Here is a 22,187-nt window from a genome sequence, read left to right as displayed (position 1 = left end):
AATTTCTTACATACAAAAGAAACAGTCGGTCAGACACACTTGAAGATTAATTTTATATCCTAACTATCTTGTAGAGTTCGTAGCAGGTGGTTTGTTCTGTCTGTCTTTAGGAAACAACCTGCCAAGTAAATAATGCAGAAAAGAGAAGCAGTTTGTTATTTTATAGTTTGGGGATCTCTGAAGATGTGCAATGGGTCTGTCTTGTCCTGTAAACACATGTGAATATCCAGGTCCAGAAAGTATAAACCCTAGTTTTCCATCATAATGTTCACTTAACCAGGCTATCAGCATTCCCTCTGTGCTGTGAAGCTGGAAATGCAAATTGTTGAACTTAATCTCTGTACAGTGGTTTTTACTTTCTGGATCTGGATTATCCTCTTTCTGCATAAAATATTGAAAGTGTGAGGTCTATATGTGTAATACTGTATAGCAAATAATAAATAAAGCTGAGAGTTATGCAACTCTGGCTGGTGCTGGTTTAAGATATTTTGTACGGTCAGCCTCTAGGCTCAACAGTCACCAGCAGGCCTGTTTCTGATGATAAGCCTCCCATGACTTGTTTATTTTATTTATTTTTTATTCCCATACGTGGGTGGTTATGTTAGATACCAGCCTGTTCTTACCTTTCAAAGATGTTTTAGGCAGAGACAAGAAGCGATTGACCTTTGCTCATTTCTACACCCAGATCCTCACAATATACATATTATTTGGGGGTTATTTTAAAATTAAGTTTAATTGTAATATACAGCTGTTTATTCCGGAGAGATTTTATTTGCTCCCCCAGGAGCCTGAACTTTCCTCTCTTCCTGAAGATCAATTCTCTATACATCTTATAAATCATGATACATATTTGATTTTGTAGCTTATTTTGATTTGCTAAAAGTCATCTCGGATCCCTAATGTAGTGAAGGTCGGGAAAAGCAAATTCTGGCAGCAGTGAGTCATAATGTGAACAGTTCCTCACTGAAATAAGAATAAAACACTTATCTAATGTCACCAAAATCCCTTCATAAACATGGGTCAAAAAACTACCACTAAATCACAGGAGGAGTATATTATTTTAATAGGTAGCTTACGATTTCACAGATTCACAACTTTTTAAGCATTTACTAAAACATCTGGTGGTTACATCCTGTAGAGCTTGGAGGAGTGAAGATTTGCCTAAACCTGTAAAGAGGACATTATAGTAATCTAAACAGGTCCTGACATGCATTTGTGACATCCCAAGATGACACACATTGGGATGTCACAAATCCTGAGGGGATCGGGACGAAACAGATTCAAGAAACGGATTGGCAAGCACTTTTATTCTCCATGTAGACCTTTGTCTCCTCATGACCTTAGGTGCCTCCCATTTCCGGGACCTAAAAGAAAGACAATTATAGAGGTATCATTGCACTAGCATGCGGTGTCACAGTGGCAGTTCAGCCCATTACACCTGTTTTTGGTATAACACTCATCCTACTGATGACTATGACATTGTTTACCTAGCTTTACTGCCACTTTTTATTAGAAACAAACTTACCGTAAGCTAAAACAGGAGGCATATGTAGCATTACATATTTCTATTGTTTACTTGTGCATTACGATTTTCTTGTTTCCTATTTGACAAAAATGAAGCACAAAAGAAATAAATGGATCAAATGGAAGAATATGATTAAAAAATATATCATACATAATCACAGTGAAATTGACTTTGATTAAATTGAAATGGTACTCATATAATTTCAATGATGCACATTGGTGCAGATTGTAGTAGTGGTGCCTTGCAGAAAGGAGTTCCTGGGTTTGAGTCTCAGCCTAGGATCTTTCTGTGTCCACAGAGAGAACATGCTCCCACAGTCCTAAAACTCTGAACTACCATTATGCATGCACAATATTTTGTCTCTGCCCTGCCTTTTACCCATATACTGCTGGACATGCCGTGTGAAACTGATTGATAAGTGAAAGAAGATGAATGGATGGTGCTCATACGATTATCTTTACAGGAATACAGTTGTAATCATTTAAAATTATATACATACAGTTAATCAGTACTTTGCAGTCAGCAAAGTAATATTATATCATTCATACATTTTTTTTTTTTTTGTGGTCTTTCCTAAGAAATTCATATTACAATGATAAACTTTTGATAAGAGGATCTTTCTCTAATTCATATGGATTTAATCTAATATTTTTGGGGGATCAACTTTGAACTTTTTAATGAATGTTTGTGTTGAACTTTTAGCGAGTGTGAGATTTGCAGGTTAAGGCTGAAAGGTAAGATGATGAGCACCCACTCGGCTAAACTTGAAAATCCTGTTCATGACTGCTTTTCGTGCAAGAAATCTGAGCTCTGGAACGTTTGCATTAGGCATTGAACTAGTGACGTTAAACGCTGCTGCCACTGCTGCAGTTTCCAGGACAGCTGTATTCTTAGAACTACAAAGTTTTCTGAGCAGTTAGGCACATAAAAGCCAAGACGTCGAAAAGAAAGCCAATTAGAGTTCAAGTTTTTCCAAGTATTTCACAATTATTTAATATTATAATGTTATATCTACTGTAATAACCAAATATAAAGTATGAGGTTATATATTTAATCCTAACAGAAGAAAAAAAGAGAGAAAAACTTTCTTTTTCTGCTACAAATTATCTTATCCAATGGGTTTTTCCTGATTTGTTGTGGAAAAGTATGACAGCCCAAACTCAGAGGAAGTAAAATAACTTTTATTTCCTGGCATCCCTTGTATCTTTTAGAGGTATAAATAAACCAGTTGCTTTTTTTAAAGAACTTTGTGAAGTTCTTACTGGAGAAAGTTAAAACAATATCCTAATAAAAAAAATCTAGACCAATAAAAAATATTTTATAATAATAAAAAAGAAACAAAGAAACATGATGTGGTCTGCTGCTTTAGGCCGCTTGCTTTACAGTTCCACATGATTTGCATTGAGAAAAGGTATACCACATTCATTGGGCTCCTGACATCCAGAGAGTATTTTCACTGGCAGTCAAGGAAAATTCTCTGTAAACGATAAGTTTGGATGACAGTCCCAGTGTTTTAGCACTTACTGCAAAGCTCAGACCAGCTTACATCAGCTTTGAATTAATATCAGGATGCTTGTGAGAGACAAAGTTAAAAGAAACAGATTTTTGTCTGAGCTAACATGTGATATCAACAAAGTAAGGGGCATCACTTTTAACCCATATTTTACACTCAAATGAATACTTTCAGCAGAAAAAAAAACACAATTAAGATCTTCTATTTTTGTCCACATATGTTAGCTCTAAAATTCAAAGAAAACCAAAATTTAACATTTCTGTACATCTGTGCAATTTAATTGGCTTCCCAAGAATGCATAATTACAGCAGAGCTGAAAAAGAAAGCTAGCCACACTGTGCAGTTTTACAGTTCACATTTTTGGGTAAACTCAACCAGAGGGGAGGAGCAGTAATTCCAAGTCTATAAATGTATCTGCAGAGAAACTGAAGGGCTCCTGACCAGCATTTACTGTAAACCATATGTACATTTTCAGATATACGATTAATCATTTGGTAGAACAAAGCTTTCACTTTTAGCCTGAAAATTCATAATTTTCAATAAGGAAATGTGTTCAGTTCAGATCAACTCGATTCAAAAATACGCAACTGATTCCAAAGAACAAATAAAATGTTCTTGTAAGTCTTTTAGGGGTTTCTTGTGGAGCTAAACTAGTAAGAGCTTGAACTGACATTGAAAAAGAGGCCTCTGCTTTGGAAAATAGGACAAAGAAAAACTAAACACAGATCATTTAATCACTGAAACATTTCAAACATTGTAAAATTAGTCACTGAAATTTAAAATATTTTTTAAAAAAAATCAAACATTGCTGCTGATATACTAAGAAAGTAATTATTCTATGATGAAGCTTTTCTTCAATTGTCATTGCAGAGTTTTTTTCATTTATCATTAGACTATAAGCTGATACTGTTCTGGTGCCAGACAGGGGTAAGCTTTCCTATACACCTACAGTCTTATTCAATTCATTTAATTTATATATCAAAAAATTACAACAGCTGTCATCTCATCAAACTGTCAGATTGGTAAAACGTTTTTGTTTGGACCTGTTCCAAAAGGATGCGCTTGTAGAGACAGAAGATGTTAGTTTGCATTTCTTCATTCCTTCATTCCATTTCCTCACACTGGCTATGCATACAGCGACAGTGGAAAGGGAAAAAAAAAGACTTATTTTCCTGGGGGTCAAAATTATGAAATGGCTTTACCAAAAAAAAAAAAAGTGCATGATTAGGCCTCAGGACATCTGTGACTAAGGAAGCAGCAGACAAGGTTAATGGTCCAGCTCGGAATATTGCATTTACATGTTTGTGGGCCTGGAACACACTACAGCTCCACCTAGTTATATTCTTCTCTAGTAAAGGTTGCGATGTAGTTCCAGGACCCAATCATTTTCATAAACAAGTAACAGAACAACACCAAACACAAACAGTACTTGCTTATATGTAAGGTATCTAGATATTTCTCTTCTTTCTTGAAGAAAGCTGTCAGTGCTTTAAAATCCAGAGAACTGAAGAAATGTTTTTGATGAGAAGCCTAAATTGCATTCAAAAACAAAGGAATTTATATTGTGTTTAAGCACTAAGGATTGTCATGACTCCAAGTCTACACCTTCGTACCCGAGTCAAAAGGAAGGTGTGTCTTATCAGTCCATCTAAGGATGTTTTCAGTTTTGGTATCTGCCTCACTGCTTGACTTCTTACTATTAAATATCCTTTATTCTGATCTTACCTTTCATTTAAAGTTAAAATCAGTAACTTAGTTCCCTTTGGAATTTCCCTTTATGTGGTTTGATGTTATGTTTGCTGCTGTTAATTTTGCTTACTTTGTTTATCCTTAAAAAAACATGTTACTATGATTATTGGAAAGGTAGTTATTGATTATATAGTCTATTAGTTCAACTATGTTAACATTGATATGGAAATGAGGTTCATCCATGAAAAAAAAAGAGTTAAAAAATTTAGTGATTGTCATACAGTTTTTTTCATAATAAAAACAAAACCTTAATTAATCCCCATAGGGAAATTCAGTTTCAGTATATATATATATATATATATATATATATATATATATATATATATATATATATATATATATATATATATATATATATATATGTATAAAACTCCTTAGTTTAATCAGTGTTTACACTCAGATGGTTATTAAATCAATAATTTGGGGGGGATTATAGTTTCCTAACCTAACTAGAAGTATCCTAGAATTCCTGTATAAACTCTGCTTTAACATCTCACTATTAAACAATTCTGCCTGTATACAGTTCTAAACAATACTCTTAGAAAGTGAATGGATTTCCTGTTAGATGTCTTGTCATAACTTTGTGGTGTAATAAATTCAAATGAACAAAAGAAAAACCCTGACTCATATAGGACATGCATGTTACTGTTAGAAGGAAAGTGGGAGTTGATTAAGTAACCATCATTTCGTTCATATTTGTACCAGAGATATTCACTAAGTGGAAAGAAAGCTAAGACACGTTTTCACCTGTTATATCAAACACTGATCAAAGAATCATTGGATCTGATGACTTTAGGTAAAAAATAACTTAAATTGCATTGGGATAAGTCAGACCGAAACGTGTTTGATTGTGAAGCAATTTAATATTTAACAAAACATCTTAGTCTGTAATACAAGCACATTATCAAACAGACAGCTTATATATACATATATATGAAGTTGTTTGTAAAAGTATGTAAGGTGTGTTTTTAAGTCAAAGGTTTTCATAGATTGTTCTATGACATGTACGAAAAACTGACATTAATATACCAGTATATTCTTTCTCATCTGTATGCATCAAAAGCATGCTCTTTTCCCTTTTAAATCAAACTACTTTTCAGCAAGCAATCTAGTGTCCCCTTTTTATCAAAGTAGATAATAATCCATTTAAAAAAAAAAACACATTATCACTAACCTCTACAATTCAGGTCAAATCCCTCCTCAGCATGCATTCATGTACTATAAATAATTGTAAGTCATTAAATATCAGGTGCACTGAACAATGAGAAAATCTAAAAGATGAACAGAATTGAGGCATTAGTCCACAGCAGGGCTTCCAAAATATTTCAGCATATACATTTATTCATATAAAGTGAAGAAATGTTATTCAGTTTTTAATTAATACAATTTAATTAGTAATTTAAATATATTTTTAATAATTTAGTGGGATATTTATTCTGCATTTTACAATTTTATGTTTTTCTAAATATTTGAATCATGCATTAGATAAATAAAGTGTTGCACCGATTTATTTCAAGGGACAATTATTTACTTATTCATATTTTTGTATTTTATTATATATTTTGGACCTACTTTTACCTCAAGGATACGGTTACGATAGCTGTCCCATCACCGTCTAATTGGTGTCTCGCAAATGGAACCCCTATTTGGAAACCCCTGCTCTGCAGCATGGCTTTATGCAATGTGTTTTAGTTTTCAGGTCAACCACTCGTACATAAAGCCCAAAACACAAAGACAAAATTATCAAATAAGCCGCAAGGAGCCAGTAGTGGCAGTTCTGATAGATACCCAAGGGAAGCACTGCTTATTCTGTATCCTCAAAACCAAATGGATAGAATAAAACCACAGAATCATTTAATTCATGTAAAGCACTTTCAATTTTCTTCGTACTGAACTGTGTGATACAAATAAACTTGTCGTGCCTTACAGAAGATAAATGTTTTATCTTCATTCATGAGCATCTCTGTTTATCAAGAAATCCCCCAGTTAAGATATGATTAGTCCTATTTATGGGAAATGCAATGTGCTAATCAGATTAACATCTGCTGAAACATTAGCTGTTAAAGCACAAAGAATAAGGATCACCTGCTCAATATTGATTGGACATACAAATAAATATTAGTTGCTCTTGTGATTCTGCCAACCCATATGGTGCTCAGGCATAGAGCCTTATGATCTATTTCAAACACTGCCTTATAGAAGCCCTTTATGGTGATAATGTTTTTTTTATAAGATCTCAAATCAAGGAGTAGAGGGGGGGAGTATTTTCTGCAAATAACAAAAAGGAAGCACATCTCAAACTGAAATGTTTATAACAGGAAATAACTAGAATGGTTACGAGTGGTTATCGCTTCTGACAAGTCCAACAGTAAGAGTCCACACGTATGGATAATCTCAGCTTAATCATTGGCGCTATAATCTTTCTACTGAGGAATATTATACAAGTTAAAGTCAAAGTTAAGAGCCGCATACCTTTGATAAGGATGAATTCAAGGGTTCTTTACCACAGCTTAGGTACCGGTATACAGTACATAGTATGCATGCAATGAAAAGTCAGCTAATGATTCAGCGATGTGATCGACCTGTAGTAGTCTGTGTGGGTAGGGAGTTTTTCTCTTATCCTTCTCAATGTTGAACCACACATTATATGCTGAATCTTTAGCAGTAATCCAGTGTTTTGCAAAGAGGTAAAGTTGATTTGAGAAAATGATACAGAAAAGCACGTTTGACATGCAACATTTTAAGAAGCGACTTCTGTTTACATAAGTAACCAAAAAGAGAAGAGATACAAGCATGTATAGGGTGGAGAATGAAAGAAATGAATTTGATTATTACCGGTAGGTTAAAAAAAATACTCATTAAGCTTAGTTCAAGTACCATGTTACATTGTAGCTGTTTACAGTACTTTTACACAAACAAAAAGCTTCTAGATTCTGCCCCGGCCATGCACAACTTCATTGAACATCCTCAGTTGAAGTTTTGTTTAAAATATTCATGCAGTAAAAAAAAAAATAATAATTACAACAATTATAAACAAATGCATAATAAGAATAATGTACAACTTTTACATCTCCAGGGTTTGAAGTGTTTAAATGTACTTGTTTCATCTGTCACTGGTCACTTACAATGAGTCAGAGGGATCTGATGACACTTGAAACAGGATGAGGAGGAGGTGGGGATGGGGGCGGGGGGGTTCTCCCATTACCCAAGAATGGGAGTAATGTGCCCAAATGGATGAAATCCTAGGAAACCGGACATCTTTACAGCCATTAGGGAATTTTAGTAGTGCATAAAGTTATCTCATCTCTGAGCTAATACCCTGTAGTCTCTCCTCACAAATTACTGTTGAATCTGAGGAAACCAAAATTGACTGACGGTGCTGGAGATATGCTGAAGGCTTGTCCTTAGTCTCCACAATGCGTCTGTGTATGTTGACTCCAACTAAGACAGCAGTTCTGTCAAATTTAACACGAGATGTTGTTTCATGTATCCAGTGAGCCTTTTTTGTCACTTTAAGTTTCCTCCGAGGCTGGCGGACTGGTGCCTGTGTCCTGATCAGAGTTTAGTGGCCTGGCATTAGCAAGCATTGACCGCTGCCTCCGGGTACCAGTGCCATTGCAGCGCATAAGGTTTTTTATCGTTGTCCACATCTCCTCATCTTTGTAGGAGTAAATGCAGGGGTTCATGACTGAGTTGGCAACAGCCATTAGAAGCATCAAGCTCTTCAGTTTCTTGACTTCACACTGCTCACAATCTACCCCGTCCAAGAACATGACCACAAGGCCAGGCGTCCAGCAGATCAAAAAGGCTCCTAGCAACAGAAAAAAACGGATCATGCATATTATATTTGAAATATATGCATATTGTAAATTCTACATTTTCTATATATTATCACAATAGAAAGTAATTGCTCATTTTATACTTTAAATCATTAAAACAAAACATGGTTTATTGAGTGGATTTCTATATATCACTTGAAATAATAAGATATTAAGGTCTGAACTAACACAACTAACAAACTAACCTTGCCATATACAGTACATATAAGACAACACAATTAACAACTTTTTTTTATAATGTCTGACTAAGCAGGATGAATTAATGGGTATAGGACAATGTTTTGTTTTTTGTTTGTCTTTTGCAGCATAACTAAGTTGAAACAAACTACTTAATCTAAAACCTTATAAATTCAAAATGACACTGAGGAAAGAGCCAACGTTGGTTTGTCAAATAGAAAACGTATGAAAATCTAAGATATACAGAGAAATAAGCAAGAGAATGGAATTAAATATTTTAAAATCAAACTGATCCATGACCAGCTGGCTGTGGACTGAACAATTTTCTCTCTCCTTCATGATCTGTAGAGGCATTACAGGACATCAACCACAACACTCTTCAGTGCAGATGGATGCTACAGAAAGAAATTCAGCTATTCTCAGTATTACTGAGGGATGGATCTGTTAATTCAGAAGAGGCATAACATGCATATGAAGAATCAGTAAATACAGTGTATTTTTATTAATGTCTGCTCTTTAGTGTTGTGTTGGTAATAGTGCCAGTATTTAACTCCCTCCCCTCCGTTGTGGAACATATTGGATTAGGAAATGTTTACACCCTTTGCAAATGTTGCAGTTAAGGAACTTGCTAGGGGATATTTACTCCTACTTATTGCATTAAGTGCACTAATTATTAATATTTGATTCCACAGGGAGCTTTAATATAAGCTTAAAATAACAGTGAAATCCTGTTTGACTGCAGATCTTTCCTATACCGACTCATTTATTTGTCTCAAACACACACAGCAAGCGAATGACTTATACCAATAAGTAATGATTCATGCTCGATGGGTGACTTAATTTGGAGGTTCCTAACTGCTCTAATATTTTATTATTATAACAATCTAATATAATTAAATCCAGCACAAAGAAACATTAATCCCGACAGCGATATAGTAAATCCAAACTGTTTCTCAGTAACATTGAGTGCCCAGAAAGAGGTAAACAAGTTACTATGCAATGATTTATAAAGTATATCCTGAGATATGCGATTCTTTTAAATTAGACCTTATCCAGCTCAACATCTCAAAAGATATAACAACTTTTTTTATATATATTTTCATTGAAATCTCTGAAAAAATTCAGTTTTACGGGGCTGTTTTTTTTTTTCTTCTTTATTTTCATATAAACGTTATATTGAAGGGACAATTCAACATTGAATGTTTCAGGAAATTAACAGAAATGTTTACTGATAGTTCTTAAAAGTTAATTTGAGTTGATTCAAATCTAAAGAGGCAAACTGAATAATTCTAAAATTGCTATTTAGGAAACCAACAACAGAATCTCTGTTTGCTGCATCTCTGCAGTAAACAGAGATATTTTGAAATTATTCACAAAATTATTTTCTGTTCCGTCTGTCTGGTCCCTTGTGAGTTTTCCTGGAATCATAAACACCTTTTCTAAGGAAAAAAACTTCCTTATCACTTTGGTGAAGCTCTTCCTATCTGAGGATTTATTAGAAGAAGGCGTGCCGTGGTTCCCTGCTAATCTCCAACCTCGGCCGCTCTCAGCCTTTAACTCACATTAGTGATTCACAATTCCAGTAAGAAAAAAAAGCATATTAGCCATTTACTTTAAACATGTTGGGGCACAAGCTACAGAAGTGAGGGAGTTACAGGCAGCAACATGCCCGTCAATTTGACTCTATATACAGCAAAACAAACGTGTCTTACTTCACTTTGTTTGCCCGTGCACATGTACAAACATACAGACAAGGTCAAGCAGAACCATGAAAGTTTAGATATTATGTTTGCAGAATATGTTTAGGTTAGAAGAACAAAATATTGACTTTGCTCTGATTCTTTATGAGAAATTAAATATCAAATGATTGAATCAATCTTTGAAAACTAGGGTTTGTTTGTCCTTATTTGTCATTATTTTGTTGATATCTTATGAACAAGCTGCTTTTGTTACTTATTGTCTGATGCTGGTTGCTTGAATAGGTGGAAGTTTTATTTGTTGCAAAAAGTCACTTCTATAAAACTTTTTTTATAGACTAAGTTGAGCTTAAAGCATATTTTTACAAAACATTCAGAAGTAGCATGTAGAGTCAGGCTGCTTTAGTTTTTGTACATGCTGTTTACTTCCAGGTGCCTTTATTCATTCCAGTCTACCTTAAACAAAGCTTGAGGGGTTTATCTGCATCCTCAAACTGGTTTCTCCAGTTGAGCAGACGGCTTTATGTCGGAACAAAGGTTTTTCTTTTCCTTCTCTATTGTAAGATGTCTCTATCAGTAAGATCTAGGGTTGTGAATACTGCAAACAGGTTCTGTAGAAAGTTAAAGGGAAATCAATTATAATGTTTTGAATGATGCAGTGAATACAATTAATGTTTCAGGTTTCAAGGGGAGCATAAAGACAGAAACAAAGTCTGAAACAGAAACTTTTTCAGAGCATCATATAAAAGGCAATTGACAGAATCTTACAGTATTTTTTGTTTTGTTTCTTTTTTGGTTGGAGAGTAGGGTATGTTCACTGAAGGCCAATGGGGTTTTGGTAACGGTTGGCTACACAGGCTGTACAGCAGCACATTACATAGAAAATAATTACACGGCAACTTAGAGTAAAGGGTGTATACGGGCAGGATTGCATGGGAGCATGTGAAAAGAAGACGGCTCAATTTACAAAGGACTTTTTTGCAGAAGAGACCCGACTAACATGTCGTTCATATTTATATTTAGATGAAAACAGAAATGCACCTAGACTGCAGTGTGGAAAACAGTGGATTTATTTTTTTTTTAACAGGATCCTAAAAGCAGCTAAATCAAAGGAAATAAATGTCCTAACTTCTAGTCCATCTCCAGTTTGGTTTGGTTATTAAACGTTCTGTAATTTGCTTCTCTTGAAGTTCTAAAACACTTTCCTGTGAGACCTTTGCCTGGTATGTTTCACACAGAGATGACTTCATAGGAACACCTTTGCTGAGCTATGCAGTGAACCGATGCGACGCAGTGATAATTGTGAACCTTTGTTTACTTTCAGAAAGCATGTGGGTACTTTGGATTCAGGGGTGTGGCACGTAACACAGCCGATTTGTTAAATGACCTTTCCTGCTGAGTCAGCTGGGTTTCTAACGTTGACCAAGGACCCACATCAAAACTCATCAACCCACCCAACCGTTTTAGTTTCTATAAGACATTTTAAAGTGATAATGCACCAATCTTAATTGTGAGGTAGTTGCTCAAATGCATGTGTGAAAAACTCAATCATTGTTTAGTGTTTGACTTTTAGAATAAGTAGAGATAACATAGAAAAAAACTAAAATCTCAATAAGTCATTTTACTTAAAATAAGGGCATTTTTTCTTGAATAGAGGAGGTAAATGAGACACTTTGCGAATGGAACACGACTATTTAAATTTAAAATAATAGTGCATATGATCTTATTATCCTATTTAAGAGTAAAAACGAATTCCACTGGCAGATCAACTTATTTAACTACTTAAATTAAGGCTAAATACATCTAATTTAAGATTTTTTCACTTATATATTGATTGTTTTTGCAGTGTAGTTGCACCCAGAGGCTGAAGACCAAAGCCAGACTAGACCTACTGTCATAAAATAACTCACATTTCAACAATATCCTAACTGCTGATGTAAATATTATTTTCTTAATCTTAAAACCATTTTAATATTTGTATTTAGTGTCATTTTCACTTTTTTTTTTTACACTGATTTTTATGTAGAAAACTGAGCTAAGAGGTGACGTGGGGCTGGATTTTAATGAAACATGCTCCAAACAAACATGTAAAGCAATTTTTGGTTAGAGTAAGAGCCTGGTATAAAAAGGAAGCAGTGTACATAAAAAAAAAAAAAAAAACAGTAATTTAGGTGAATTAAATTCTATATAGTTTTTAAACAGCTATAATTTTCATTAAATAGTTCCTTTGCTCCGAAAGAGATACGAGATATTTTCTTTTTCTTTTTGAGTAGCACTCACCGAGCACAACCATGACCGTCTTGATGAGCTTGATAGGCGTCCTCCTGCGGTTGATGGAGCTAGAGGTGTTTGACATAAGCATAGTGGTCTTCCTCTTAACATAGGTGTAGATCCGAATGTAGATCCCCACCATGGTAACAAAAATAATAGAGTTCGAAACTGACCAGAATATTAGGTAGCTCTTGCTAAAGATGGGAGCCATTGAGGAGCAGCTATCCAGTTTACAGATGCAGTTCCAGCCCAGGCTGGGCACCATGGCCATGAGAATAGAGATGCTCCAAACAAGAACGATCAATAATGTCACCCTCCTCTTGTTCAGGTTGCTGTGGACTTTCCAGTTCATTATAGAGATGTAGCGCTCCAGAGCTATAACAAGTAGATTAGCCAGCGAAGCAGAGAGACTAACATCTAGGAGTCCTTGGCGGAAGAAGTACTCATTGATACTAAGTGTTGGTGAAACGTCACCTGTGTTGAACATGAGGTACACATAGGCTATGCCTGCAAGGAAGTCCGAGGCAGCGAGATTGGCAAGAAGATAGTAGAAAGGGTAGTGAAACTTCTTATTGGTGATTACAGCAGCAATGACCATACAGTTAGCAACCAGGATGAAGACACAGAAGATGGAGCCAACCACTTTGACCAGGATGAGCAGTTTATCGCCCACAGGATATCTCCCACCAGATTTGTTATAAAAGAACTCCATGGTCTCATTATAATGACAGGTGGCGTTCTCCTGAGCCATTTTTGAAGATTGACCTGGGAAATAAAAATAAAACGTGAAAGAACAATTCACACATTTTTTTATACATGGATCACTATTGACAGGTGTGAGAATCTGCAAGGCATTATTAGTAACTCGTACATGATTAGTATAGCATGGAGGCGGATTCTACTTGAAAACAGCAGCAATATCTGACTGACTGCATTAAGCTTATAAACAAGGTATGCACTTCAAATTATATTTGAAAAATGTGCCCTAGTAAAACTACAAGGTGAATGCAGCCTTGATATATCAGATCATTGTACAGAGCAAGTTTTATTAAAGGCAAAATAACGTTTAGGTTCAACAGGTTGAAGTGAGAGAACAGCAACATGTCAGACTGACAGTAAAGGAAGAAAGTCAGTGCCAAACTCCAAACTTACAAAAGATATTAACTTCTACTATTTTAATATGAATGAAAACACCAGGCTGACATTTTCTTATCTTTGAGAAAATATTTTAAGAGTTTTTCACAAATATTACACAAAGCTTTCACTGAGGTTTTACTCATTACGCAACTTTAGAGCTCCGTGTCCTACTGAGCTTAAAGAAGAAGTTCACTCAGATCCCGGAATAATTTAAGAGAAAAACAAAACAAAAGTTGACTAGATAACATTTTTAAGGCCAGTCAAGCAGTAAGAAAAACTATTCGATTGGAAGATTTACCTGTGGGAGGATTAAGGTATTCCAGGTGGGTTGCGTTAGAGAAAAAAACGTTGCGAAATGTCCCGTTGTGGGTAATTCAGCATTGCAGCAGTGTATTTTCCTGGCAGCTGTGTGGAGAGGGAAGTGGCAGCATGAAGCCTTGGAGCTGAACTGAAGGCAGGGAGGAGGCGCCTTCACTTTAACTCCAGCACGCTGACGCACAGCGCGTGACACACCCACGCTTGGATTCCCCCCACAGTCCCCTCAAGCAGTCTACATTTCTACAGCCCCAAGTATACAAAGTTTAAATTTTTCATTTTCCTATATATATTTTCCTATATCATAATGACACCGAAGATAAAGACTTAAATTAATTTCCATCGTTTTATCTTCGAACTGCCTCGTTTATCTATCCTGTATCTGTAACAGAAAATTATTGCATAAATTTAAAAGATTACCATGCAGCTATATAAACTTGTGTAAAAATTCTTCATCCATGGCTTTTTTTTGTGCGTGTGTAAACAATGAATAGGAACTCACAAATGTATTGGGTCAAATAATGCATATAATGAAAAATAGACATTGTTGTTTCCCCCTAGAAAAATATTTTATTGCAAAATTTGTCAAATAAATTACATCTTGCTCTCCGAAGGACACATTTCTGCAAATTGATCAAGCCCACAGACTCCTTAAAAGCAGGAAACTTTTTTTTGAACATTCACTTTATACTTTATTTAAGAATATAATAAATCCAACATATAATACATATAATACAACATATACAAATGTATCTTCATATATGCAACTACAAAGAGCATCAAACCCAAGAGTAGTGGAGAAAAAAAATAAAATAAAATAAAAAGGGATGGGGCTCAGGGAAAAACATTGAAATCTTTTTCAGCAATTGACAGTTCTTAGAGGGGTCTTTATTAGCTCCCATAGACAGGAGGTGTATATGTCTAGTGTACCATAAAAGAGGGGAAATACAAACAAAGGGGGCTGATATCATTTTGTTCTGTTTAGCATATGAGGCTCTTTATCTGTGTGGCCATCCAAAGTAGTCGATAGCTGGGGCCCACACTTCCAAGAATATGTCCATTTTCCCATGAAGTTTTGCTGTTATCGTCTCCATTTTATACACATTCTTCAACCTTTCTTGCCATTGTTAAAGGGTTGGGGGCAAAGGTTTAAGCCAAGACAGAGTTATCTTTTTCCTTGCTACTAATAGCAGAATCTGTAGTAATTGGGCTTCCCTTTTCCCAATATTTTCTTTTGGGATCAAACCTAATATATAGTACTGCTGGTTCAGTGGTAAAGTAAACTCAAGTATTCTCTTAATTTCTTTTTGGATCCCTTGCCAAAATGGAATCAGTACTGGACAGTCCCAAAAAAGGTGAGCGTGGTCCCCAATCTGATTACAGTTCCTCCAGCATAAATTTGAGAAATTTCAGTCATATTTTGAAATACTGAAAGGTGTTTTAAAAAAATCTCATTCTTAATTTTCAGATCCATAGAATTGTCAGAGAAGTGTCCCTGTAGATGTTTATATATATTAGATATAATCTTCTTTTTATTATTTTCCTCTACACATTTTATCAGAAATAGTTCCAAACATAGTGTATTATGTTTCAAAGTAGGCCATTCTTTGTGTGATAAGAGGTAATCCCTTAATTGTTAGTACTTATAGAAGTATTTTGAATGTAATCCATATGTATCTTGTAGTTGTTTAAATGACTTCAGGTTTTCTCCAGTAAATAACTGATTAATTCTTAAAAGGCAGGAAACTTTTTAACTATACCCTGAAGTCCAATGGAATCTGTTACATTAAAAGGCCAATTTTCTACTATGTCAAATTTGATTTGGCTTGTTCACACTGCAATGAGTCCCATTTAACTCAACCTTTGCCTGGATACGTTTTTTGTTTGTTTTAAGCCTTGGTTTCAAAGTTTATTTCACAGAATCGGGCAGCTGGTTCCAGAAACCTTCCTGAAGCAGCTTCTCTGGATGTCTGTGCAAACCCACAGAAGAAATTAAAACATGAACCAACAGATCTCACATTTAAAAAAGCCACCCGCATGGTTACCCAATGAGGTCATTAATAATGACACCTGGATTCAAAATAATTTCTGGCAAGTTAAAGGGAAAGCCACTGTGCTCCTGGTTAGAAAATAGTGATAATGATGACATCAATAATTACATAATTCTAAGCAGTTTGGAGAATGGCTGATATCATAATTTGGAGAATGTTTCATAAAAGTGCGTGACTGGTGGTTGTGACCAACATTGTTTAGCAGGATTGTGTAATATCTTTGCACGAGCAAACTGCAGATTACAAATAAATCAGTTTCACAAGCAACATGCAGCTTGTCCACCAATATTCTGTGCAGTCTACTCTTATAGCAGGCTCTTAGCTTTAGCACCAGCTGCACAGTTTACAGGATTTGGAAAATGTAAACTAAAACTGCACTTAAACACATCAGGGCCACTTTTCAAAAAGCAGGGTTAGTTCTGAGATAAATTCTTAAGTACACTGGCTTTTTACATTTCAGAAAACTAAGAAGCCATTACACCGAGAAAAATGACAGAATATAATAACGTTTTTTGAAGTAAGCCCCAGTATTTCCAAGTTTTAAGCCAGGACTTACAAAAGATGTGTTGGAAATGGCTTGTCTTTTTCTGAGAGAAGCTGGGTCACCCAAATACCTTAAATTGTATGTCCTATTAATTCACCTTTCCCGTTGTAAACAGTAAAAACACTATCCATAAGCATGTGGCCGCAGAAGACAATCACTTGCACTGTGTCATTGACTTCAGAGCAATCCTTCCTTGACAGAAGCAGACATGCAAAAGGAACACAGAGCATTGATCTGTAAATACTATAAAGCCAACATAAGATTGAAGAAATTAGATCAGATTGTGTTTATTAAAAAATATCTTTTCTAAGGAGCTTTAGTCTTCTAGTTCTGTGTTTTTTTCCCTCCAAAATGAACTCAAACTTATGTGGAATATTCAAGTACCACCATTACGGACAATAAAAATAGTGCAATATGCTAATTTTGCTACGGAAATAGTTTGCAATGGAAAGAGCTGTTTATTATGTATAGTTTGAATGATAATTATGTTTTTATATCTACCTCTACAAACATGTTTAAAGTATTGTTGAACAATTGATGTTGTAAATTGCAGTATTTTGCAGCCAAAAATAATTGCCGTGGATGGACTCGAGGCCATATGTAAATGCAATGTACAAATAATAAAAACTGCTCTGTAGAAAATGACTTTAGTGAACAGAATATTAGTACGTGTAGTAATAGGAATTGCGATGCAATAAAAAAGGTATTTTTAAAAACTTGAATAGTTGCAGCTGTCTTTGACCATCCTATTAGAAATGTATGTATCTATAATATTTTATAAGAAAATAAGAAGCTAATAAGATAGATGTGATAGACAATGAACAATGCCTAGCTGAGTAGGGGACATCTTCAAGCTAAGATAATCATATGCACCAAAGTCGGTATAATTATTATATATTACAAGAGTTTATTATTTTAAACCATTGTAGTATTTTAGTACGTTTTTTAGTGTCTTTGTAGTAAAAGGTTGTTACAAAAGGTTTATTGGTAGATTTGGGACAATTATTCAGAAAAAAAGGTGCTGCAGATATTTCAAAGGGCAACAAATTTTAATAAATTATCTAAACAAGAAACAACAAATAAAATATATATATATATATTTCAAGAAGAATGGGCATTTTCTTAACATCAATATGCCCTTGATCAATTTGATAAAGAGCTGATTTTGAGAAAAACAGGCTGAAATGTACACAGGAAATACTCCAGCAAGATAATTAAGAAAATAACACAGAAACAGATTCTCCCAACAACTATGTGGAAAACCATTTACACTGATAAACATTTTATTCCTGGTAATCACAAATCTTTAATAAAATGTAACTTTTTTCACTACTTTATTTACATCCCTAAGGGGATTTTTCTAAGACTACAGTTGTACCCATTTCACCTGTCACAGACCAACTTGGTCTCTCACTTCCACAAACATTAGCATTTTTAAGGATGTTCATCACAAGCCTCCTGAAAAACAAAACTATGACTTTTTCAACCAAGAGCCATCTTAGCACAACACTAGATCCTCATTTCCCTCCATATCCACACTGCGGCTCTTTACATCATGTTATAAAGTGAATTTAAAAAAACAGACTTTAAAAGCCCCAAAAACAGGAATTAATAGTCATTGGGGATAACTCATTTTGTGTAAGAATTTCCATTTCCTGTTTTTTACTCTTATGGTAGTTTTTATTTTAAGAGCATAAATATTTGTCAACATGCTCTATTTTTGAGCCAGAAAACCAGATAGTCAAGCTCTTTTTCTTTATTCCCTTTAAGCATCATGCAGCAAACCACAACAACCTTTTGGATAAATGAATTTTTAAAAGGAGGGAAACATTTTGGGGTTCTTGCATCTCAGCTTCCAGCTGAAGCCAAGAAAAATGCAAGAGAAAAGAAATACAATTTAAAGTAAAAAAAAAAAAAACGCAATCATCTAACTGAATAAGGATAATATTTCATGCTTTAGGATCTCATGTTTCCTCATCTAATTTATTCCCACACATCAAAACAAAGAAACTCCATAGATCGATTTAGTGAGATCGAAGTTGGCAACTGTCTCCGATTGTACAGTCCAAGTGAAGCAAGTGGATTAAGGACCAAGTGGTGTCATTAGTCATCAAGAGTAATTGCATTTACAGGATTGTCTGGTAACTGAAACGACACTTAAGATCCAGAGCAGGAAACCTCAAATGTCCTAGTGATAGACCACAGCCCTAATAGATGAGGAAAATAAATAAAATAAATTACAGGTTGATATGAAATATCAGGTCGGACAAACAATGCTGTGACACAGGACTTTCCAGAAGTAAAAGTAAACCTTGTAAAGATTGCAAAAACAGGTCCCATATTAAAAAAAATTATAAATATGAACTTTAACCAATGGGTAAATATATATATATATATTTTTAATATAAGATATATAAGTATTACATTATAAAAACTCAAGGAGTCACTGTGTTGCCTTTCACTGGGTTTGAAACATCTAGAGGAAAACATTCAAGAGGAAGAAGTGACTCAAATGTTACGTGGTGACGAAGACAATAATTGCCAGTCATTACCCCATGTTAGGAAATTGTCAGACATGTCATCTGATTACAAAAGTGATATAAAAAAAAAAGTCAACATGAAAGAGAAAGCATTTGTACTAAATGAAACTCGACACATTAGGAAGATTTTGAATTGTATCATCTTGCACATTAGAAAATAATCAGGGTAACTTTAAACCTCACAAATGATTAAAGATATCCTCCAAGGAAAACAACAAAACGCTACGGAAAATGCCTCTGGCTTTATTTCAGCTTTGGTGTGGGAGCAGGGATTGTTTTTTTGGAAGGTATCGCAGCAAAGATTGGGTGTGGGAAACCAGGGGGATGTTTCTCCTAGTTTTCAGCTCAACAGTATCTCTGTATTCAGTCCATCATTGGGAGTGTCTGCATACCTCCCACCACTAATTTCATTGCTCACAGACCAAGTAAGGCAAAGCCAATCCACAATGTGAAGGAAACCTCACTACAGACTGATGATGGGGATTGGCTCAGTGAAAAGGAATGCACATTGGGGGGAAAAAAACCAATAAAGATGCCTTGTTGGCAGCAACTAGATGAAAGATATGCAAAACGAGGTCTTAATTAAAAGTTGCAAGCAGTTTCTTCCTTGTACATTTGAGTTGTTAGAGAAAATATGAAGCTGACAGAAGACAGTAATGCATCCAGCCAGAGATTCATTTCATTCCATTAAAAGGTTTTGACACAAATGCCAGTAATCAGTATTACATTAAAAATAAGCAACACCACACTACTATGTCAGTGTCAAAAGAGAATGGATAGGCATGCCTAGGTTACTTTAAACCTAAACCTCAATCTTAAGGTATTAATTATTTAGAGCCTAATAGTAATGTCATATGAAAAGGTTTGGGCACCCCTGTTAATCCTAATTATTTTTTATGTCTAAATATTTGGGTGTTTGCAACAGCTATTTCAGTTTGATATATCTAGTAACTGATGGACACAGTAATATTTCAGTATTGAATTAAGGTTTATTGGATTAACGTTAAAACAAAACTTGACAGGTGCAAACATTTGGGCACCTCAGCAAAAAGAGACATTAATATTTAGTAGATCCTCCTTTTGCAAAAACAACAGCCTCTAGTAATTTCCTGTAGCTTTTAATGAGTTCCTGGATCAAGGGATTTTTGACCATTCTTCTTTGCAAAACAAGTCCAGTTCAGTTAAGTTTGATGGTCGCCGAGCATGGACAGCCTGCTTCAAATCATCCCACAGATGTTCAATGATATTCAGGTCTGGGGATTGGGATGGCCATTGCAGCACATTGTAATTGTTCCTCTGCATGAATGCCTGAGTAGATTTGGAGCAGTGTTTTGGATCATTGTCTGGCTAAAATATCCATCCTTGCCGTAACTTCAACTTAGTAACTGATTCTTGAACATTATTCTCAAGTATCTGCTGATATTGAGTGGAATCCTATGCAGCCCTTAACTTTAACAAGATTCCCAGTGCTAGCATTGGCAACGCAGCCCCAAAGCATGATGGAACCTCCACCAAATTTTACAGTGGGTAGCAAGCGTCTTTCTTGGAACGCCTTTTCATCAGTCCACAGGACCTTATTCCAAAATGAAGCTGACTTGTCGAAATGTGCTTTTGCATACCTCACGTGATCCTGTTTGTGGTTTACTTGCAGAAAAGGCTTCTGTCGCATCACTATCCCATACAGCTTCTCCTGGTGCAAAGTGTGCTGAATTTTTAAATAATGCACAGTGACACCATCTGCAGCAAGATGATGCTGCAGGTCTTTGGAAGTGGTCTATGGGTTGTTCTTGACCATTCTCACCATTTTTCTTATCTGCTTCTTCGATATTTTTCTTGGCCTGCCACTTCTGAGCTTAACAAGAACTGTCCCATTGGTCTTCCATTTCCTCACTATGTTCCTCACAATGGAAACTGTCAGTTTAAATCTCTGAGACAACTTTTTGTACCCTTCCCCTAATGACTATGATGAACAATCTTTGTTTTCAGATCATTTGGGAGTTGTTTTGAGGTGCCCATGATGAATCTTCAGAGGAGATGCGAACAGGAGAGCAACTTTAAATACATTGTCTAATGATTGGATACACCTGGCTATGAAGTTGTAATCTTAATGAAGTTACCAAATCAATTTTGTGTTTCAGTAAGTCAGTGAAAAGTAGTTAAGGGTATTCACATCAATAAAATGATTAAGGTACCCAAAATTTTGCACCTGTCAAGATTTGCTTCAATGCATATTGCACATTTTCTGTTAATGCAATAAACCTGAATTCAATACTGAAATATTGTGTCCATCAGTTATTAGATATATCAAACTGAAATAGCTGTTGCAAAACACCCAAATATTTAGAAATAAAAATAATTAAGATTAATAGGGGTGCCCAAACTTTTTAATATGACTGTATTTTCAGTATGATTGAAGTTTATAAACAAGAGGTCAGAGAAATAATAACATTACTTTATTGATCTCACATTAGTGAAATGTATCTCTGCTTTTAACCCATGCCCTTGGGGAGCAGTGGGCTGCCATTATAAGGCACACGGGGAGCTGTATGGGGTTAAGGTTCTTTGCTCAGGGACCCAGAGTGGCAGTCTGTGGAAGTGGGGCATTGACTCAGAACGTGTGGGTTCCAAGTGCAATGCCCTAACCACAAGGCCGCCACTCCCCAGGCATAAATAAAGATAAAAGGTGTAGATAAATCTGCACCATAATGCATCTTTTTGCAACCAACTTTTCTGTCAGACCACTGTAGAGGTAAGCAGTCTATGTAGACCCCATGTCTTAATGTGACAGACTACTTTGTCATCCATTACATTTAAAACATAAATCAGATT

General features: G+C 35.3%; 1 protein-coding gene across 1 annotated transcript; it reads right to left on the bottom strand.

Moving 5' to 3' along the window:
- Positions 1–6,308: 6,308 nt before the first annotated feature.
- lpar3 (lysophosphatidic acid receptor 3) lies at positions 6,309–14,363 on the bottom strand. Its single transcript, XM_038272237.1, has 3 exons — positions 14,207–14,363; positions 12,781–13,536; positions 6,309–8,598 (listed from the first exon to the last, which is right to left on the bottom strand). Exons 2-3 carry the CDS (start codon positions 13,520–13,522, stop codon positions 8,300–8,302), a joined length of 1,041 nt encoding a protein of 346 aa, XP_038128165.1. The 5' UTR covers positions 13,523–13,536; positions 14,207–14,363; the 3' UTR covers positions 6,309–8,299.
- Positions 14,364–22,187: the final 7,824 nt, after the last annotated feature.

The sequence above is a fragment of the Cyprinodon tularosa genome, unplaced genomic scaffold (assembly GCF_016077235.1).
Source record: "Cyprinodon tularosa strain WSP-4 unplaced genomic scaffold, ASM1607723v1 ctg82, whole genome shotgun sequence".
NCBI lineage: Eukaryota > Metazoa > Chordata > Actinopteri > Cyprinodontiformes > Cyprinodontidae > Cyprinodon > Cyprinodon tularosa.
This window is presented reverse-complemented; position numbering and strand designations above follow the sequence as displayed.